The sequence below is a fragment of the Cariama cristata genome, unplaced genomic scaffold, assembly GCF_000690535.1.
Source record: "Cariama cristata isolate BGI_N322 unplaced genomic scaffold, ASM69053v1 scaffold3968, whole genome shotgun sequence".
NCBI lineage: Eukaryota > Metazoa > Chordata > Aves > Cariamiformes > Cariamidae > Cariama > Cariama cristata.
This window is the reverse complement of record NW_009630480.1, coordinates 1-17,062: the sequence shown is the minus strand read 5'-3', so window position 1 is coordinate 17,062 and position 17,062 is coordinate 1. Positions and strand designations below refer to the sequence as shown.

The window sequence follows — 17,062 nt, the reverse complement described above, 5'->3', positions numbered from 1 at the left end:
CCTGCGGAAAAAGCAATAGCTAATACACTAATACTTACCAGACAACACAGTAAGGGTGAATACTTGCAAAGCAGTCAGAGTAGACAAGCTTCCTTTAAGGAGTGCTTTACCACAGAAGAATATAGATAGGAATGCTGGGCCATCACGACATGAGACAAACACAGTTAAATAGGCTCAGCTATTGCCTGTTTTACACTCTGTTTTCCCACCCAGTCTCCCCTCCACTGAATGGAAGAAATCACACCAATAAAATTAAAACTCCTGCCACAGTAACTTCTGCTTTGCTAGAAACACTCTTTTGGAAATGGACACGTACGGTGGCGGCAGCTTGTAGCACAGCCATGGCAAAGGTCTACTGGCACACTTTTGCACATCAGGTGATTATTCTGTTATTTAAATGCATAAGACCAATATCATCATCTGCAGCCATTTCAGATTCTGAAAGAACTAAATAGCAAGACTGACTGGAGAGCCGTAACAGTTGATTTCACTGGCAGGCATGTGATGCGAGGAGGTTGCAAGTTACAAACTCAAATCCAGTAAGGCCATTCTGAGACTCTCATTTGGTCATTATTCACACTCCCTTACATCAGTTTTGAGTACGGTCTTCAGTGGTTTTAATATGCTGGATTCATACCGTTTGGGAATTTGTAGTGGCTGAAGATCACCAACCGGTAGCCCCTCTGGTGTGAAATATTTCAGTAATTCTTTAGCATCGAGCAATGTCAACGACTCGCGCTGGCTATCTTTATGCCCCAGCAATTGCTCAGATGAATGTGCAAATACAGAAGCTCTGGAGAAAAAAAAAAAAAAAGACGACCATTCTAAGATTTTTTTTTTCTTTTCAATGTAGTAATCTTCTTGTATTAAAAAACAAACAAACAAACAAAAAACAACTGCTAGTCTAGAGCAATAAAATGTATTTCCAAAGTAAAATGGACAAGGTTGCTCCTTGAAAACATTTACACATATGTTCATGATAAAGTATATTTGATGCAAATTCTCTACCATCCTACTGAAGAACGCAGTTTCTTCAAGATTTGAGAGCTTAGTTATGAAAAACAACTTGGGAAGAATATTATTCAACCCTTTTTTCTATTTATGGACCTGTAGAATGAAAATTTCATTCCTGTTTAAAAAAAAAAAAAAAAGAGACATACAATATGCAGCAAAGGAATCATAAAGCCACTACTGTATGCAACTCTCCACTCCATTATTTTTCTAGTGTCCTCAATCAAGTATAGCCAAAGTGCGAAGCAACATGCTGTACACTGATTCAGGACAAGTAGAAGACTAACCAGTTCAGAATACAATGAAATAAACATTAACTGACTATGAAACAGAAAGGTCCTTCAGAAAGCTTTTCAAAAGCTAATTAGAAGGAAGAAATTCTCCTGTTTGAGAAACAAAAGCCAATAATAATAGTAATGCCCATGAGAAAGCAGAGAACGAACGTGAGTATTTCTGACACGCAGAACTCCAATCTAGGTCATAGCCAACTATGATATTTGAAAGACAGAAACAGGACAGAAATGACTAAGGAAGAGGCAAAGGCAGTTGGTCACCTGGCTCTAAAGGTCTGTCGGCAAAACTGTTAACATCCAGCAAAGATCATTAAATCTTATACAAAGTGAGAGCTAAACTGAAATCAAGAGGCTGTATTAAGTGACACAAAGGTCTACAGGTTTCACTTAAACAGTACTGAAGGAAAAACAAAACTAAATACAAATTTCAAACATAAAACCAATAGGATCTTCTACTTTAAAATTACTCGAGACCTGGTACTAACAACTGACTATTTAGGAAATACAAGGAGATTAGAAACATTGTACAAACTAACAAAAACTGCTCTACTATCTTTATTATTTGTGCCCCAGGGCACGCTGGAGAAAGGAAAAAAAAAAACACCCACCACTTCTCTATGTTTTTCTACTATGGCTACTGTTTTCTAGCAGTGCCATTTTTTGGTAATTTAGTTTTGGAACTATGTTACTTTTCGCTAACAGTTCCTCTAGAGAGATGTTCAATGGCTACTACAAAGAAAATCTCCAGTATTTAACCATTACCTCATTTTTTGTTTGTTTTTTTCAAAGTTTTCCAAATTCTGAAGAATATGTCTTTCTGGCCACTCCAATGGATTTGGCTCCATTAAATCAGATTCTGCAAGAAATATATAGTGGATAACCTTTAACAGAAATAAAGAAATTTATTCTTTAAAGAAACATACATATGTATATAATCTCCTTTATATATATTTTTTATATATTTAAAAGTATATAAATATAAGGAAAATCTGCCTGATACTGTGATCAGAAATGTTTTCTGCATAATTTTTTTTGTCAAGGAAAAGAAAGGAAATAGTTAATGTGAAAGTAATTTCAGTTTGTAAAAAAAAAGCCTAGAAAGCTACTTTACTTTTCCTTCTATTTTTCCCTCTTTTGGTAAAAGACTCTCCTTCTTCCAGTAAAAAAATGACAACAGGTATGAAAATACATCAGAAGAGAATACACAGTGTATTTTCTAAATAACAATTCTTACCAGAAACCACAGTGCGTGACCTAGTTTTATTGGCAACGTTCTGTAGAACAAGTTTAGGAAGACTAGTGTTGCACAGGTCCAAGAAACATTCTCTTGTAAGTTCTAACAAGTTTTTTAACTCAGTAGTAGAAATAACTGGAGGTTGCTCAGTCAATTCCTTTCTCTCTATAAAAGGAAAGAGAAAGAAAAGCTACTGCACCTGCTAAGTAACAAAGATTAACTGGAGCCTGCTAAAAACCAACCAAAGAAAATCCCCACCCCAAAAGAACAAGTCAGTTAACTTGACACGTACCATTCTACCCTTAGGCAAGCTATGGGTGATTTATTTCATAGGCAAGTGAAAAGAACTTAGTAGTGAGAATAGATGAAATCACATACGAATCACCTTTTTACAGTCCTTTAATTTCTGTATATGTGCATTTCTGAGTATATTCAGGTTTGAATCCCTCAGAGATAAACATTTGGACTTGCCGAGCCTAAACATGAAAAGCTCCAGTCTGCAAAGCCTCCTACCCACCTATTTTTACTGCTGTTGCAGGAGTGTGGCTCCAACACAACTGACAGCCTGTTCCAGTCTCTTTGGTCAGGATATCAAGGGTCAGGTAATTCTGGTATGATTTAGGATGCCTAGCAAATCCCAACTGCTCCTACTCAGTCTTCATCCTAATGGAAATGGGTGACCCACTCAAAACTAAAACACAAGCTCTAAAGCAGTCCCAAGCTCAGGGCTAAAACAGACAGGAGTCTGAGAACGACTGCAAGTTGGTGGGGATGGGGGGTGGAAGACAAGACTATTAGCAGGATTCCTATTTTCCTTAAGCTGCTAGTCTGTTAATGATAATACACTGAAATTATCTTCACAGTATGCCATTTTCAATAATCTAGCCAATCTCTCAGAAGCATTTTTTGTTTTAATTGAGTCTCTTTCAGCAATGGACTTAGACAGAAAAAATCAGGACAGTCAAACGTACTTCTCTGCAAAGTCACGAAAACTGACAGAGGATGATCTCTCAGTTATTATTATGAATGATGGATCATGATAAATGTAACGAATCTTCAATGCATACTTCTCCTCTGCTGTTTAAGACTTTTACATGAAGGAATAAGATAAAAAAACCCTCTAAAAAACCCAAAACAGAGTTCTTTTTTTTGTAGAAGGCACATCCAGCAGTAAGGGCTTTTGAGGGAAAAAAGCATACAAAAAACCAAAGCAGAGAAAAAGTTAATTACCACAGATTTATTCCAAAACTATGCTCAAACATTCAGAGTATTAGTGTAACAAACACTCACCAACTTTAAATAAAGTTCAGCATTCTCTTTTCCTCAATATTTAAAAGTCATTATCTGACATACAATTACGAATATACTACAAAAAGTTTCTTTTTAAAGCCACTTTTTTCTTCACAAAGTGATCAACTCACCTTGGTTTTGTAAGGTGAACCGTCACATTCAGTTTGAAATAAAGACCTTTTAAATACTAGTTTGAGAACTACGAGTGCTCTCCCCGTTACTTACTGAGATATTCCTTCAAGGCAAACACTTGGAGATGAGACAGTTTCCTTTCTCTCTGTACAATCTCCTCTCCACAAAAATGTGGCAGAGACTTGACAAAGTCAGCAATATGAAAGCCTGTACAGATTAGGAGAAATTTATTAATTAAGATTCTCTCACAGGACTTCAGAGACACCAAATAATTACTTCTTGAAAGAAGATACAAACACAGCAGACATACAAATTTCATATACAAATGAAACAATCAGACTTACAAATATGGTTAATCATTTAAAAAAAAAAAAAAGGAAAGGAAATTAATTACAGTTGAACACCAGGGGGATAACTTAGAATAGATGTCTGACCAGTATTTTTGAATTTCTGTACAAAACCAATATAATGACAACACAATTAACATGACTGACATTTAAAGAAGGTAAAAAGATCGTAAGTTTGATACCAGGAAAGAAAAGTTTTCTCCCAACATATGGTCAAGGACTTTCAGTCTTCTGACACCGTAATAATGGGATTTTAATTACGACAAATGGTCAGCAGTCAGTCATATCGCACACAGATTTATTTTGATAATAAGGAAGTAAGTAGGTAAGATACAGGTCACTGTGCTCTTTTTCTTTGTCAGTGTTACTGAGAGCAAACATGAATTAGCAGGGCTGTCTAGTATGTGTAATTGCAACAGGACAACTACTCTAAGATAAATGTCTATGTACACGCTCTTACCTAGTGGAGCCACTATGATATGAGTGCTAGCTCATAGCCTAACCACTCTGCAGTAATATGGACATCTGCAAAGTAACTGAAGACATGATCATGACATTCAACTTGCCTGCTGGCCTTGCAGGTTTTATTTTAAATCACCAGTGAAACAGGCTTGCCAACAGATAATTGCCTAGATTTTAGCCATGGGCTGGTCAGTCTTTACACCAGCAACACACACTTTTTAAACTTTAAGGTTTTTGCAAATTTGATTTGCATTAATATTACCTGGAGGTCCCTGAACATTAAAAGATTTACAACTAATCACAGTTATGAGAAACAACTGACTGCAAGTTTACTTAGTTGATTTAAAAAAAATGGCAGTAGTAAATTGTGTGAATAAATAAGATCTTATTAAATTTTTTTATCAATTTGAAAAAATATTGCTGAAAGAATAGATATATTCATCAAAATGTAACATTCCTCCTTGTTTTCTCATTTTTAACACAGACTGGGATGAATAAAGGGCATATATAAATTTTAGTAGCATTTGCTGCGTTCAGATACTCTTAAATAAGGACGCAATAACTCTTACTTGACTCTGTTTCTTCTGCTTTTGTCTTTAGCTTTCCATTTACTGCAGCAAGAGTGGCCGTACCATTGATCTGGCTAGCTGAATGAATCAACGTTGCTTTACATCCTCCAGAGCCATTGCCTTGTAGCAGGAAATAATATCGGCAAGATTCTCCTTTCAGTTCAATTTCTGGAACTTAAAAAACATCCGGACATAACTGTGAAACACCCTCAGGAAAACAGGTTTAAAACAAGCTATAATCCACCATCAAAATTCTTTCACTCGCTCTACTCTGTTCCGTGAGAAATCTTACTAACATCTTTTTAGGAGACACACTAACTACAGCTGATATTTATCCCTTAAAAAGCTACAACTGAAAAGCATGCAAAATAAGCGAGCTACAGGAGCAGAGATGAGTTGGACTACACCGCTGGCTTAAAGCTAGCACGTTACCAGCACTGAACGCCTGTGGTTGAAGCAAGGGACAGCTTTCTAACGCAGGCTACAAAGTACATCAGTACAGTAGATGTAGCAATCGAGAGAATGAATACTTCTTCATGTACTAAGTTTTGAAAGTCAAATCACTTAATTTTGTTAAGATATTTGCAGTACTGTATTCCAGTGTTCCTTGAAAAGTTTAAGTTGCAGGGCAAAGTGAAGAGAGGGGAAAACCCACTACCTCAATATATAGATCCAGGGAAAGAAGAAAGAAAAAAAGATTCCAGAGACATTTTCACTATTGTCCTATTGCCCATTCCCCATGTCATTTGAAATATTTTACTTTCCCAGTTTCTCTTGGCATCTCAAAGCTGATTCCTCATGGAAAAGATTTATTTCTCATTTTAATCTTAATATATGATAACTACCAATTCAAAGAATTACACCTCCCCACAGATTGAAGAGACTAAGGATTTGTAAATCCTTAAAATAGTCAGATTAGTGGTAGTCACTAAAAAAAAACAGTTTTCAACTAAATGAGCAAATATGTTTAAATGGCCATGTTTCTCCTCCTCTTCTAAATTTTGCTCAAGAGGCCTAATAAGAACATACTGTGTATTACTGATCACATTATAGTTAATACTTATACAAAACCCTTCCTCTGGAGCACAGGACAAAGAAGATCATGCAGGCACCGGCAATCTTGTGCTCATTTGACTGCATCACTAGTATCTCTCCAAGACAGTATAAATGCTACTGCCATCATCAGCTCTATAATCACATCCTCTCTGCTCCACCACCTCCAAACATGCAGAGATCATTTTAAATCTATATACTGCCAGCACCCACGCCATAGAATTCAGCTTCTTGCCCTGTTATACAACTCTTCCTAATTCCTCTCAATTTTTTGCCTGTCCCAAAACCTGAAAGAATATCAGTCTGTCAGCCATCCTCATCTGCATACTTGTTTACAAACACCATCTTCAGTTGGCAACAGAAGTCATTGTTCCTTGGAATCTGCATGAATTATATATTAGACCACTGTATAAACAACAAAATCACATAAGAAGGCAGAATCCTACATCTGATCCTGTCCTAGATAAGTGCTTTAGGCACTGGGCTATCACCAAACTCCTTTTAGTCTGATATTTTCAAGTCCCTACAAACCTCACAGTCACTACTTGTACAGTGCCTCCACTCGCAGGGCATATATACTGCCTGACTGAGAAACTCCACCCAGTCTTGATCGGCACTGATCCTGTTCTCTCACATTCTGGATAGAATTTCTAAGCATTGGCACACTGCATAAGAGGAGTCGGCTGCCATCAGTATAGCCCCATAAGGACGAAGAGGTGCATTCTCAATCACAAGTTAAGCACACTGGCTCTCAGGTGAATGGAGGCATCCAGCATTTCCTGATGTTCTGTATTTTCGCAGGAAGAGGTTGAAATTAAATACAAGTGCACTGAAGAACCTCTGGAAATGCTTAAGCGAGAAGGGAAGCACCTAAGTGAAGCACACAGGATTTCCATCTGCAGAAGCAAACCTCTTTGCCCATGGATAGTACAACCACCTTAGAAAGGTGTGTGAAAGCTGGATCCTAGCTGACAGATAGACACAGAAATGGTTTAAAGGAGATGCACTGTCTCCCTAAAGCTTGCCACAATGTTGTTATCAATTTTCCTCTACAACAAGTTTGTGTAGCTGAACTGACATTCACCAAAAGCTTTTGTAATGAAGATTACAATCACTGACCTAATTTCATTGGAGAAAAAAAAGGACACCCCAAATATATAGAAAAAATCCACCATACAGATACGCATATACATATACCCACAACAAAATACACCTGTAGTCATCTTCCTTTTACCTACCATTTATGACCTTGGGTCTCCTAGCCATATATTCCTTCCATTTCTTGGTACTCAGCTGGGCAGGGGATGGGATCACTACACTGCTTACATTACATGGCAATGTAAATAAAGCTCCAACCTAAATGAGAGTAAATACAACATATGCAGTATTACTGAAATCTGTTTCACATTTCATTCTTGAGCTACTGATTTGACATTATTTCAAATGTACTTCAATTGAAGAAAAACATCTTTACTTAACACTTCCGACATTCACATCAATTTAAATGGAACAGCATTTGACACAGAAGCTGTAAAAAAATGTGCTTATTTTCACCCCAGTTGAGAGATTGTTAACTGCTGAATTTCTACTTCATACATAAAAAGGTATTTGGTACCTGTTACAAGTCTTTCAACAATCTGGCTAAAAACGCTTCTGTAGAGAAGTATCCAGAATGAAAATAGAATTCAAATATATAGTTGGCATCAGCAACTCTGCATTCCTTTGAAAAACATATAATTTTTTTCCTCCCTACGTATTTCCCTTTTTAATTAATCAGATACTGGACTATGTTTATGTCTGTACGTAAATTTCAAGCCAATAGGCACTAATAGAAAAAATGCATAAATATTTGAATACTCAAGCAATAAAACAATGCTTTTACAGCTATTAGAAAAGCCTGTAAATGCACAATATTTCCAGTAGTAGATTGAAAAAGAAATACATACAAGAAACTGTTATCTTGAAAACACATTCAAATCAACATGTGCAGACTCTAAAAAGTAGCCTGAGAATGTGTTTTAACTGCTTCGGCTTTTTATTTAAAAGAACTAGTAGAAATGCAAGCTCTTAGGTTGTAAAAGAAATGTTCAGTACCCTCCTGTAAAGTGAAAATCACCTGGGATATTTACCAATATAAAATCATTCCAAAAGATATTTTTGGTACAGCATTAAAAAAGGACTTCTCTCTCTTCTGGCTAAGCATAATGGAAAATGGAATGGCAGGGGAGGAAAAAAAGTTACTGAAAACCTAAATAACAAGCTGAAAATGAAATTTAACAGCCTGATAATGGAATACTATCTCCACAGTAAATAAAGAACTTCAGTTATTTGTTGTAACTGTATCAGCATTTTCATATTGCAGGTTCTGTTTTGATTAGCATAGATTTATTTTATAAACACTAAAATCAAATTTCCTAAACAAGCATACATCACCTTAAACATTCAGGAAAAACATCTTCAAAATAATACTGTGGCTATGAATAATCACACTATCATTCCAAGGTGTGGGGGGGAAGTAGGCTTGTAAATGTTTCAAGAACCCTTTTAACTGTTTTTATCCAAAATCAGAATGGAAAAGCAGAATATGCACATGCAAAACAAAAAAGCTTACCACTTCAGACTAGCTAGATACATTTTGTAGGCTGCACACATGCCTGCCTTTTCTTTTTGGTAAAACAGTTGCATTATGATAGCACAGAAATTATCTGTCAGGATAGGATTAAAAGTTACAAAATGTTTTAGGAAATCGAAACTTAGCTAAGGTAAAGAGAAAAACATTCAGTGGGCTTCCAAATTGTCAGGACTGTATAGTATGCACCTTTAAAAGCCAAATTTGCTTTAGAATTAAATATTGAAGGACCTTACAGCGAGACTAGGTTTAAAAATATTATTCTTGTATCGTTTATGAGCAACATATCTCTATTCATTTTTCTGCTGTATTTAAATAAAAAGAAGGTTTTACCTTCCCAGAGAGAGAAGAGATCTGGTCCAAAAGCAGCGCAGATGTCTCCTTGATACTCTTTCTTGCCAGGCTCCTGAACAGAACAGTTTAAGGAATCTCATCTTCACAAAGAACTGTATGCACCTCTACTTTACAAATCATGTTACCATCATATTTCAAATAAGGACTGCAAGTGTCTAATATTTGATACCACAAATATAAGAAAGCACATATATATGAAATAAAATATATGAAACTCGCCTTTCCAGGCAAAGCAGTACACTTGGAAATGTTATATGATGAAATACACTACCAACATCTTTAATATAGGCAGGTATAAACAGATATTTATATATTCAAAATCCTGGCAGGCATATACAGCCTAAGCTACTATTGTTACACCAAGACTAGTACCAAAAGTACATAAATTTAAAACCAACAGGAATACACCATGAGATCTCTGTAGCATACACAACCCATAGAGAAAACTCTTCTGCTATACCTTGCCACAGATTTTGCACCTACACATTAAAAACATGATTTGTGGAAAAATGTTTCTATATTCTGAAGCACAAATGAGTAAGGCTTGGGTGTTTTTTTTTAAACTTACACAGCAGTAAATATTTCTCTATTCTTTCCCCACAAATAGCATACACATCAACAAAGTATATGTGCAATAATATAAAAAATAGCTGGTTATTGTTAGTGTTATTTAAATCTCAACATTAAAAAATCCAGTTGTGAAGAATCACTATGACTATTTTGGCAGGCTAGGACAGAATGAGCCCTTGTCAATCCTCATGTGTTGCTTGCATAGGTAGATCCTGATTGATTTCTTTCTGCTATAGACCATTATCAGTAGCAGTTTAGATGCCTAAAAAAGGATACAGTTCGAATTCCAGATCCGATATAAAAAAAGAAGGTAGATCAGAGAGCACCACCATCTGTAAAAATTCTAGGGCAGGACCATAGTAATGAAAAACCTGAAAAGAGATCAAATAAAAAAATCAGTAACACTATATATGCTGTTTTCTCAGTAGAACTTCCTCAGGTGTTTTGCTGGAGGCATTTGCCTTAGAAGTACATCTGGAAGAGGTATAAAGGAATATAAAGATAAAAACATTTCACAATATCATACTAAACATAATTATATAAAAAACAAGGAAGGTATTTAATTCTGTTCAATAAAAGTTACTTTCTAGAATGTCAACCACACGCATCAAGTGGGTTGTAACTCTTATCCAAATTAAAAAAGTAACATCTACCAGGAACAGATGAATGCAACCCAAAATGTACATGTTTTAACAAAGAAAATAATAATATCTTAACTGATATTGGTTTTCCTAAACACTCATTTTTATTTTCATCAACAAACATGATCCTGGAGTTCCCATCAAGCATCTACTTCCAGTGGAAAACATGAAACAGCAACAATAATTAAAAAACAAAACAAAGCCAAACCAACAAACTTTTAAAATTAAGTAGAAAAGGTTAGGTAAGTAGAGAATTCATAACTAAATTACATATTTTGAGTATTAAGATCGGACAAAGTCTCAATTTCTACTTGAAAAAAATTTTGCTATCGCATTCTTAAGAACAGATTAAATTTTAAGGACCTGTTCTGAGAATGCACATGAACAGAAGTATTCCTCATTCTTAGGCAAGGGTTACTGTTATGTTTAATTTTCAATTCTGACTAAGGTTTCCCAAATTACTAATTTTCTCAGGGAAGCAAACCAGATGAATTCTAGTGGCTCAAAGAAAGATCAAGAATAATACTTGCCTCTGGGAAAGTATCAGTATTCCTCAATTGTCGCTCTTTTTTAACATGGAAGCAAGAACTTAAATGTGAAGTGCTGAATGTCTTTGCTGAAGTGCTCTTCATACAAAATTCTGGAAATCTAACTTCTGATCCAAACTAGGGGGGGGGGGAACAAACAATAAATGTGTCAAAAGAGAGAAAAATTCTGTCTCTTCAGCCAGTTAGATGTATTACTATTTTAAACAATTAGTAGTATATTTGTTTCCATCAGATATGTAAAACTAGGTAAAAATATTAGACTGAGATAACCAACTACTATATTCAAAATCTTAATACTGAAAATGTAAACAATGTCTTTCACAATCAGTGAAGTTATCACAAAGTTATCAGTCTTTGCGAACCATTAGACATGCACTTGCAACAACGACTTAGAGAGTTACATAATAATGACTTCTGATAGATATAAAACATTAAATTTTGAATAAGAAGTTCTAAGGCAAGTATTTCAGAGGAGAGCATCTGGATTTCTGAAATTCAGATCTTGATGTCTTGATCTCATTTATCCTTTTATCATACTAAAAAGCAAGTTGTTTCCTCACTCACCCAGATCCGTTGCACATTGCCCCTTTGAATTACATTGTCAAAACCAAATTTGGCTTAAAGCACAAAATGCACTGTACAATACATGCTTTAAATGAGGTACACAGATGCTTTAAAAAAAAATCAGAGCTGAAAAAAGTTATTTTACCTTTCTTTCCCATATCTGAATCTTTCCTCTCCAGAGTTCTTTTAAATCAATAATATTCATGACATTATCTGAAGATACAAAGTCTGCTGATAGATAGTCTGCAATCTTTTGCCAGCTACTGTAAAAATGAGGAAGAATTAATCTTACCAAATTTAATATTACAAATTAACATGCAGTGCAATTTGTCTGAATTTACCTACTACTTCTTAGTACGGAATAGTCTTGCGTATGTTAAGACAGATATATATAGCTTTATATTCCACAAAGTAAAAAATATTACAGAATTGCTGGTTCAGGTTCTGTAAAGGAAGTTGTTCATATGCTCCATGAACATGACAGCAAAGAACTTTGCCAGACATGAAATAAGATCAACAATGGCAAGCTGCAGGCATACCATAGTAAGGTTGGGTGCTAGAAGCTGGAGTAAAGCGAGGTAGCCACCAGTGGGGCTATCACTGGCCCACCTAGATGGTTTGTAGTTAGCCTTGTAAGTAAAGATATGACTGCAGCACAAATATGACCCAAATTGAACAACAGAGAGACAGAACAGCCAGTATCTGTGGGTCCTACTGGCAGGCTGTCTTCTAAGAGAAGGCAGCATCATCAATAGAACAGGAAGAGTAAGTGAAAGAACTTTCATCAGAGAAACTGTATGTCCAAATGGCCTTATTTTACATAAAGGCAGTAGAAAAATTTATTCTGTCAACAGCTGCCTGCACAGGAAGGTACCAGTGAGCACTGAGATCAAGCACTCATGGAAGTCACTGCAGGAAGTTTATCTTCCTCCATATACCTTAGGAAGTACTACATAGTATGTATATTGCTTATTCTATTCACTGACTGAGCATTCAGCTTTTTAATTTTAAACAGTTTTATTAACTTAAGATTAAGTTTAACCACATATCCTACAAAGCAAATCTGAATCTTTTGGGCATGGAGGGCAGGGCAAGTGAAAGAGACCATGCCAAGTTATTCAATAGCCACACAATAATCTACTGCACAGGAAAAAACAACTAAACCACTGTGGTTTCTACTGAGAAATATTACAGCCTACTTATGTCAATTAGAGGAGGACGGTAAGGAAATTACTGGACTTAATTTCAAATTGAATCAATAGTTTCAGTGTTAAGACTCTTCAGAAGCATACAGGAAGTAATTGAGCATTTACACTCCATTTTCAAAAGGGACAAATCAGACACTTTTTTTTCTCTCTGAAACGTAATACCAAAGGTAATATAAAATTTAAAGTAAAACCAGCAGTTATGTATTCATTTTACAAAAATTAGAAAACTACAATCAATACAAGTTACCATGTAGCATAGTACAACTTCAAAACATCGTATGCACACTGAAGCCACTAGTGATGGAAAAGAAAGAGAAAATATTTTACCTTCTGCTCTCATAGAAACAGGAACTTCAGAAGACTTGCTGTTTTGCCAGCCCCTCTGGTTAGAGCATGTATTTACACTAAATCAGCATGAGTAATTCCTCCCCTCAATCAATAATAGAAGATAAATCTATGTATTTTCAAAGTACACATGTGAAGTACTCAAGACACTGTTTTTATTTTAAATCACGGACACACACTAACACAAAACAAGAGTGATCTTGTTTATAGACCTAAAATAAATGGCATACCCTTTAGAGTCACTTGCTGCAATAGTGATTTGTGCAGAGTGCCATTCTCTCAGGTGTTTCAGGGCACCGATAACAGGTAAGCAGTCTTTCAACTTGGGTCCATCTCGTTCAACAGCCTGCAGTATTACATCAACCATTGCTTTGCCTATAAAAACAGTTATATATGACTCAAAGTACCATTATTCAGTAAATTATTCAGTCATTTAAAGACAGAAAAGTAATGATTATCACTGACTGCACTAAAATGGGCTTAACTTCAAGTAACTTCAGCAAGATTTAAAACACTTTTCACGCATTTTAGTTCATCTCTTGCTGCTCTTCTTAGATTAACACAAAATATTTTGCCTTTTGCCCAGTTACAACGGTTATATACCCTTCTCCTCTCTCACTCAGCACTGTATTTGACAGATCAGTTGTCTCCAGTATAACTACACCATGTCATTTTCCTCCTTTTAACATCTCGTAACTGTTATTTGTCATTCTTTCCGCATTCAGTTCCTTTGCTATCCCAAATCAACTACTGCAACATTATGTAACCCTAACATGCAAGGTGATGCATACAAAATCTGAATCCAATAGTTATGTTCCTTCACAGCTTACTACTGCAACATTATGTAACCCTAACATGTAAGGTGATGTGCATCTCCAGTTTACAAAATCTGAATCCAATAGTTCTGATCTATGTTCCTTCACAGCTGCTTTGCTCTCACCCACAAGCAATCAACTGGCAAATCAGATGTAAGCCTGATGTCAACACCTTCCATCTTTTTCATAAAAACTTCCTGTGGTTGTATGTTGAGTTTTGTATTGTTTACTGTCTATTACTACTTTGGTGCCATTTCAGATGGAAAACTTGATTATATAAATAGCTACCGTACAGTCTATCAAAATATAGCCTGACAAAGAAACAAGCTGCAAACTACTCTGTAAGCTGATTTGCAATGCCAATCATGCTCAAGTTCCTTAGAGTACTTGCAAGAGCTGTATACAAGTTAATTCACCTAACAAACTAACATCCTCTGAATTTTTCCATTTGACTATCATTTTACTAGCTGAGTTTTTAGAGTAATAACTAACAAGATAAATTCAAATGAGATTGCTTTTTTAAGAAAGATTACCCGGGGCAGGCAGTTTATCAGCTAACTGATGCAGACTTTCGGCAGCTTCATCATAGATACTGAAAATGAAGGGGAACATGGTTAGAAACAAAATATAAACAAAGTCATTTAGAAACAAAAAGTTACAACTAATGAATACTACCTGATGTAAGTATCTTACATCTTAAAATTCTGCACAAACATACCTAGGCAATGAGCTACACTTATCCCCCCTTTTACTGAGGCAGAAGTAGGCTAAATGACTTCAAAACAATCTACAGTAAAACTGGAAGTAGGATTCAAGACAGATTAGCAAAAACTTCTTGTATATACAACCGTCAGTTGTTAGGAAACTCTTTGGTTATCCTATAAAAATGATCTGTAGCTAAAAAAATGAAAGCTATATTAAACGAAATGAAATTATTTTCAGTAGTAGTAGGGGATTGTTCATAGTTATCTGTTGCTTTGGTAATAACATTTTACTTGTTAATTTTTCTTGATTCCCTTGGGTTATTATTGTTAAACGTCAGATCACTATACTTTCAATAAAAATAATATTATGCATACTCAGTCATAGACAGTGATTCTCTACTGTTACTGTCGTCTTCCTCAAAATTTTGTATGGCTCCCAGGCATTCGTCAATACTTGTTTGGAGAGAGCCTTCATTTTTCTGTGTGTCAAAATTTATTTCCTCCCAGTCAGAACTGCAGAACTAATCAACCAAAAAGAATTAATTAAGCAAAAAGAATTTTGAACATCACAGTTTTAACCTGCACTAAAAACAAGCAGACAGCTGAGGACCTTACATTCTGAAAAAAATTATGTATTACCTGATAATAACTGCATATAACATGACTTGCAAAATACCATTTCTTTACACCAGGAATACCAGCCACTGAACATGCTGCAAAGAGATAAAACAATTATTTAGAATAATCAATCCATTACGATCTATTCTTCCTATTATAACGAACATCTCTGTTGAAATAGTCTACATGAGTCATTTAATGTGCCACAATGACTTGAGTTCTACTTTCCTTTGGCATCATAATTAAGTTCGAAACATATTAAGGTCTAGGTAAGTGTCTTGACAAGTGTCTAACTATTACTGATCCTCTGACTGTTAGTAAGAAAATCTTTGATCTCTTCTCCATTCTGGGCAATATTGCTCTCTATTCGCAGAAGTTGTATCGTACCCGAACTACATTGCAACTTTCATAAATATCGTTTATGCAGTTCACAAGCTGAGATACTCTCTCAACACTTCTATGCAATAAAAAACACAGAAGTTGAAAACAGTTTAACATTCCCACCTTCATGAGTTTTAACAGTGGTTTCCCCACAAGAATCACAATTATACGACAGCTGTGACAAGATAAGCCTTAATAGTTCAACATTAGATATTCAAATCAAGTAAAGAACTCAGAAAGCATTTTTAACAAATAAAACCAAACACCCAACCCTTAAAAGTACTAAAGCAGATCTTCAGAAATCTATTTTTAGATGATAAAATTATTTAATAAATATTCATAGATTAAGGTTCTGAATTGATATCCAACAGACAAATGTTGCTTCCACTGAAAAAATTAGAAGACATCATAGGAGTAACAAAAATATCAAGCTGCCTACTGACATGAGAAACAAGCCCTTTCCTACCCTTCCTTGCTAAGTTGGATTGAAATTTGTCAACTTTTCAAAAACCCTTGTTTTTCATTTCTTCTGTCCAATCTATTTAATCACCTCCTAACACCTCAGCTGCTGAAATGGACATCAGTTCTCCACAGAAACAGCAGCAGCAGTAGTCCCACCTGCAGGTTTAGGCACACCACAGAAGCTGGGTTTCCTGAAGCTTCTCACTTGTTTCACCTAGATCATAAAACGTGCCCAGGCCAATTCCTTGACAAGATTTGCCCTACCTTACCGTACATTACTATATTTACCTGGGAATGCGCTCATATCGGCATTTATAGATGAGTTACAGCTTTCTTTCAGGAACTGATAAACGTTTGCAGCAGTCCCGGCTGAAAAAAAAAAGTTTTTCTTAAAACTACTGAATTACAGAAGTTAAGTCTTGCTTTCTCGCAAATACAGTATAAAGTTCAGTTTAATACCGGAAGTTTCGTTTTTTAAAAAAATTGTCAACTACAGATTTGCTGGAGTTTAAAAAGACAAATTTTGGAAAATTCTCGTTAAAGTACTGCACATCTCAGAAACGCCCTACCGAGTTATATAGCAGTGTCACAATAAAACACAAAACTCCCTAAGTTTCTGAAGGTTTAAATCATTAAAGACTTTCAGTTTGGGAAAGAAAGAAAAAAAAAATATTTAACGAGGTAGGGATCCAGAAAAGCCTTCGTGGGCGCAGATCCTAGACCAGAGACGGCAAAGAAAAGCCCTCACTAAGCAAGCTCAGACGGGCCCCGCGGCAGGCGGCTCCCCACAAGGCAAGGCCTCCAGCCCTCCCGGGCCCCGTCCCCCCGCGGC

General features: G+C 35.7%; 1 protein-coding gene across 1 annotated transcript in view; it reads right to left on the bottom strand.

Annotated features, from left to right (window-relative positions):
* The window catches only part of MTBP (MDM2 binding protein), a gene marked incomplete at its 5' end in the record, with an annotated part of 27,970 nt that extends 11,371 nt beyond the window's left edge, over window positions 1-16,599 (bottom strand). Inside the window, 16 exons of the mRNA XM_009705537.1 lie at window positions 638-793; window positions 2,067-2,185; window positions 2,546-2,703; window positions 4,054-4,167; window positions 5,339-5,512; window positions 7,630-7,747; window positions 9,354-9,426; window positions 10,221-10,315; window positions 11,116-11,250; window positions 11,843-11,957; window positions 12,492-12,507; window positions 13,494-13,625; window positions 14,599-14,657; window positions 15,145-15,290; window positions 15,409-15,482; window positions 16,519-16,599. Coding sequence (XP_009703839.1) covers window positions 638-793; window positions 2,067-2,185; window positions 2,546-2,703; window positions 4,054-4,167; window positions 5,339-5,512; window positions 7,630-7,747; window positions 9,354-9,426; window positions 10,221-10,315; window positions 11,116-11,250; window positions 11,843-11,957; window positions 12,492-12,507; window positions 13,494-13,625; window positions 14,599-14,657; window positions 15,145-15,290; window positions 15,409-15,482; window positions 16,519-16,599 — 1,765 coding nt within the window. The remainder of the gene's footprint in view (window positions 1-637; window positions 794-2,066; window positions 2,186-2,545; window positions 2,704-4,053; window positions 4,168-5,338; window positions 5,513-7,629; window positions 7,748-9,353; window positions 9,427-10,220; window positions 10,316-11,115; window positions 11,251-11,842; window positions 11,958-12,491; window positions 12,508-13,493; window positions 13,626-14,598; window positions 14,658-15,144; window positions 15,291-15,408; window positions 15,483-16,518) is intronic.
* Between the last annotated feature and the right edge of the window lie 463 nt (window positions 16,600-17,062).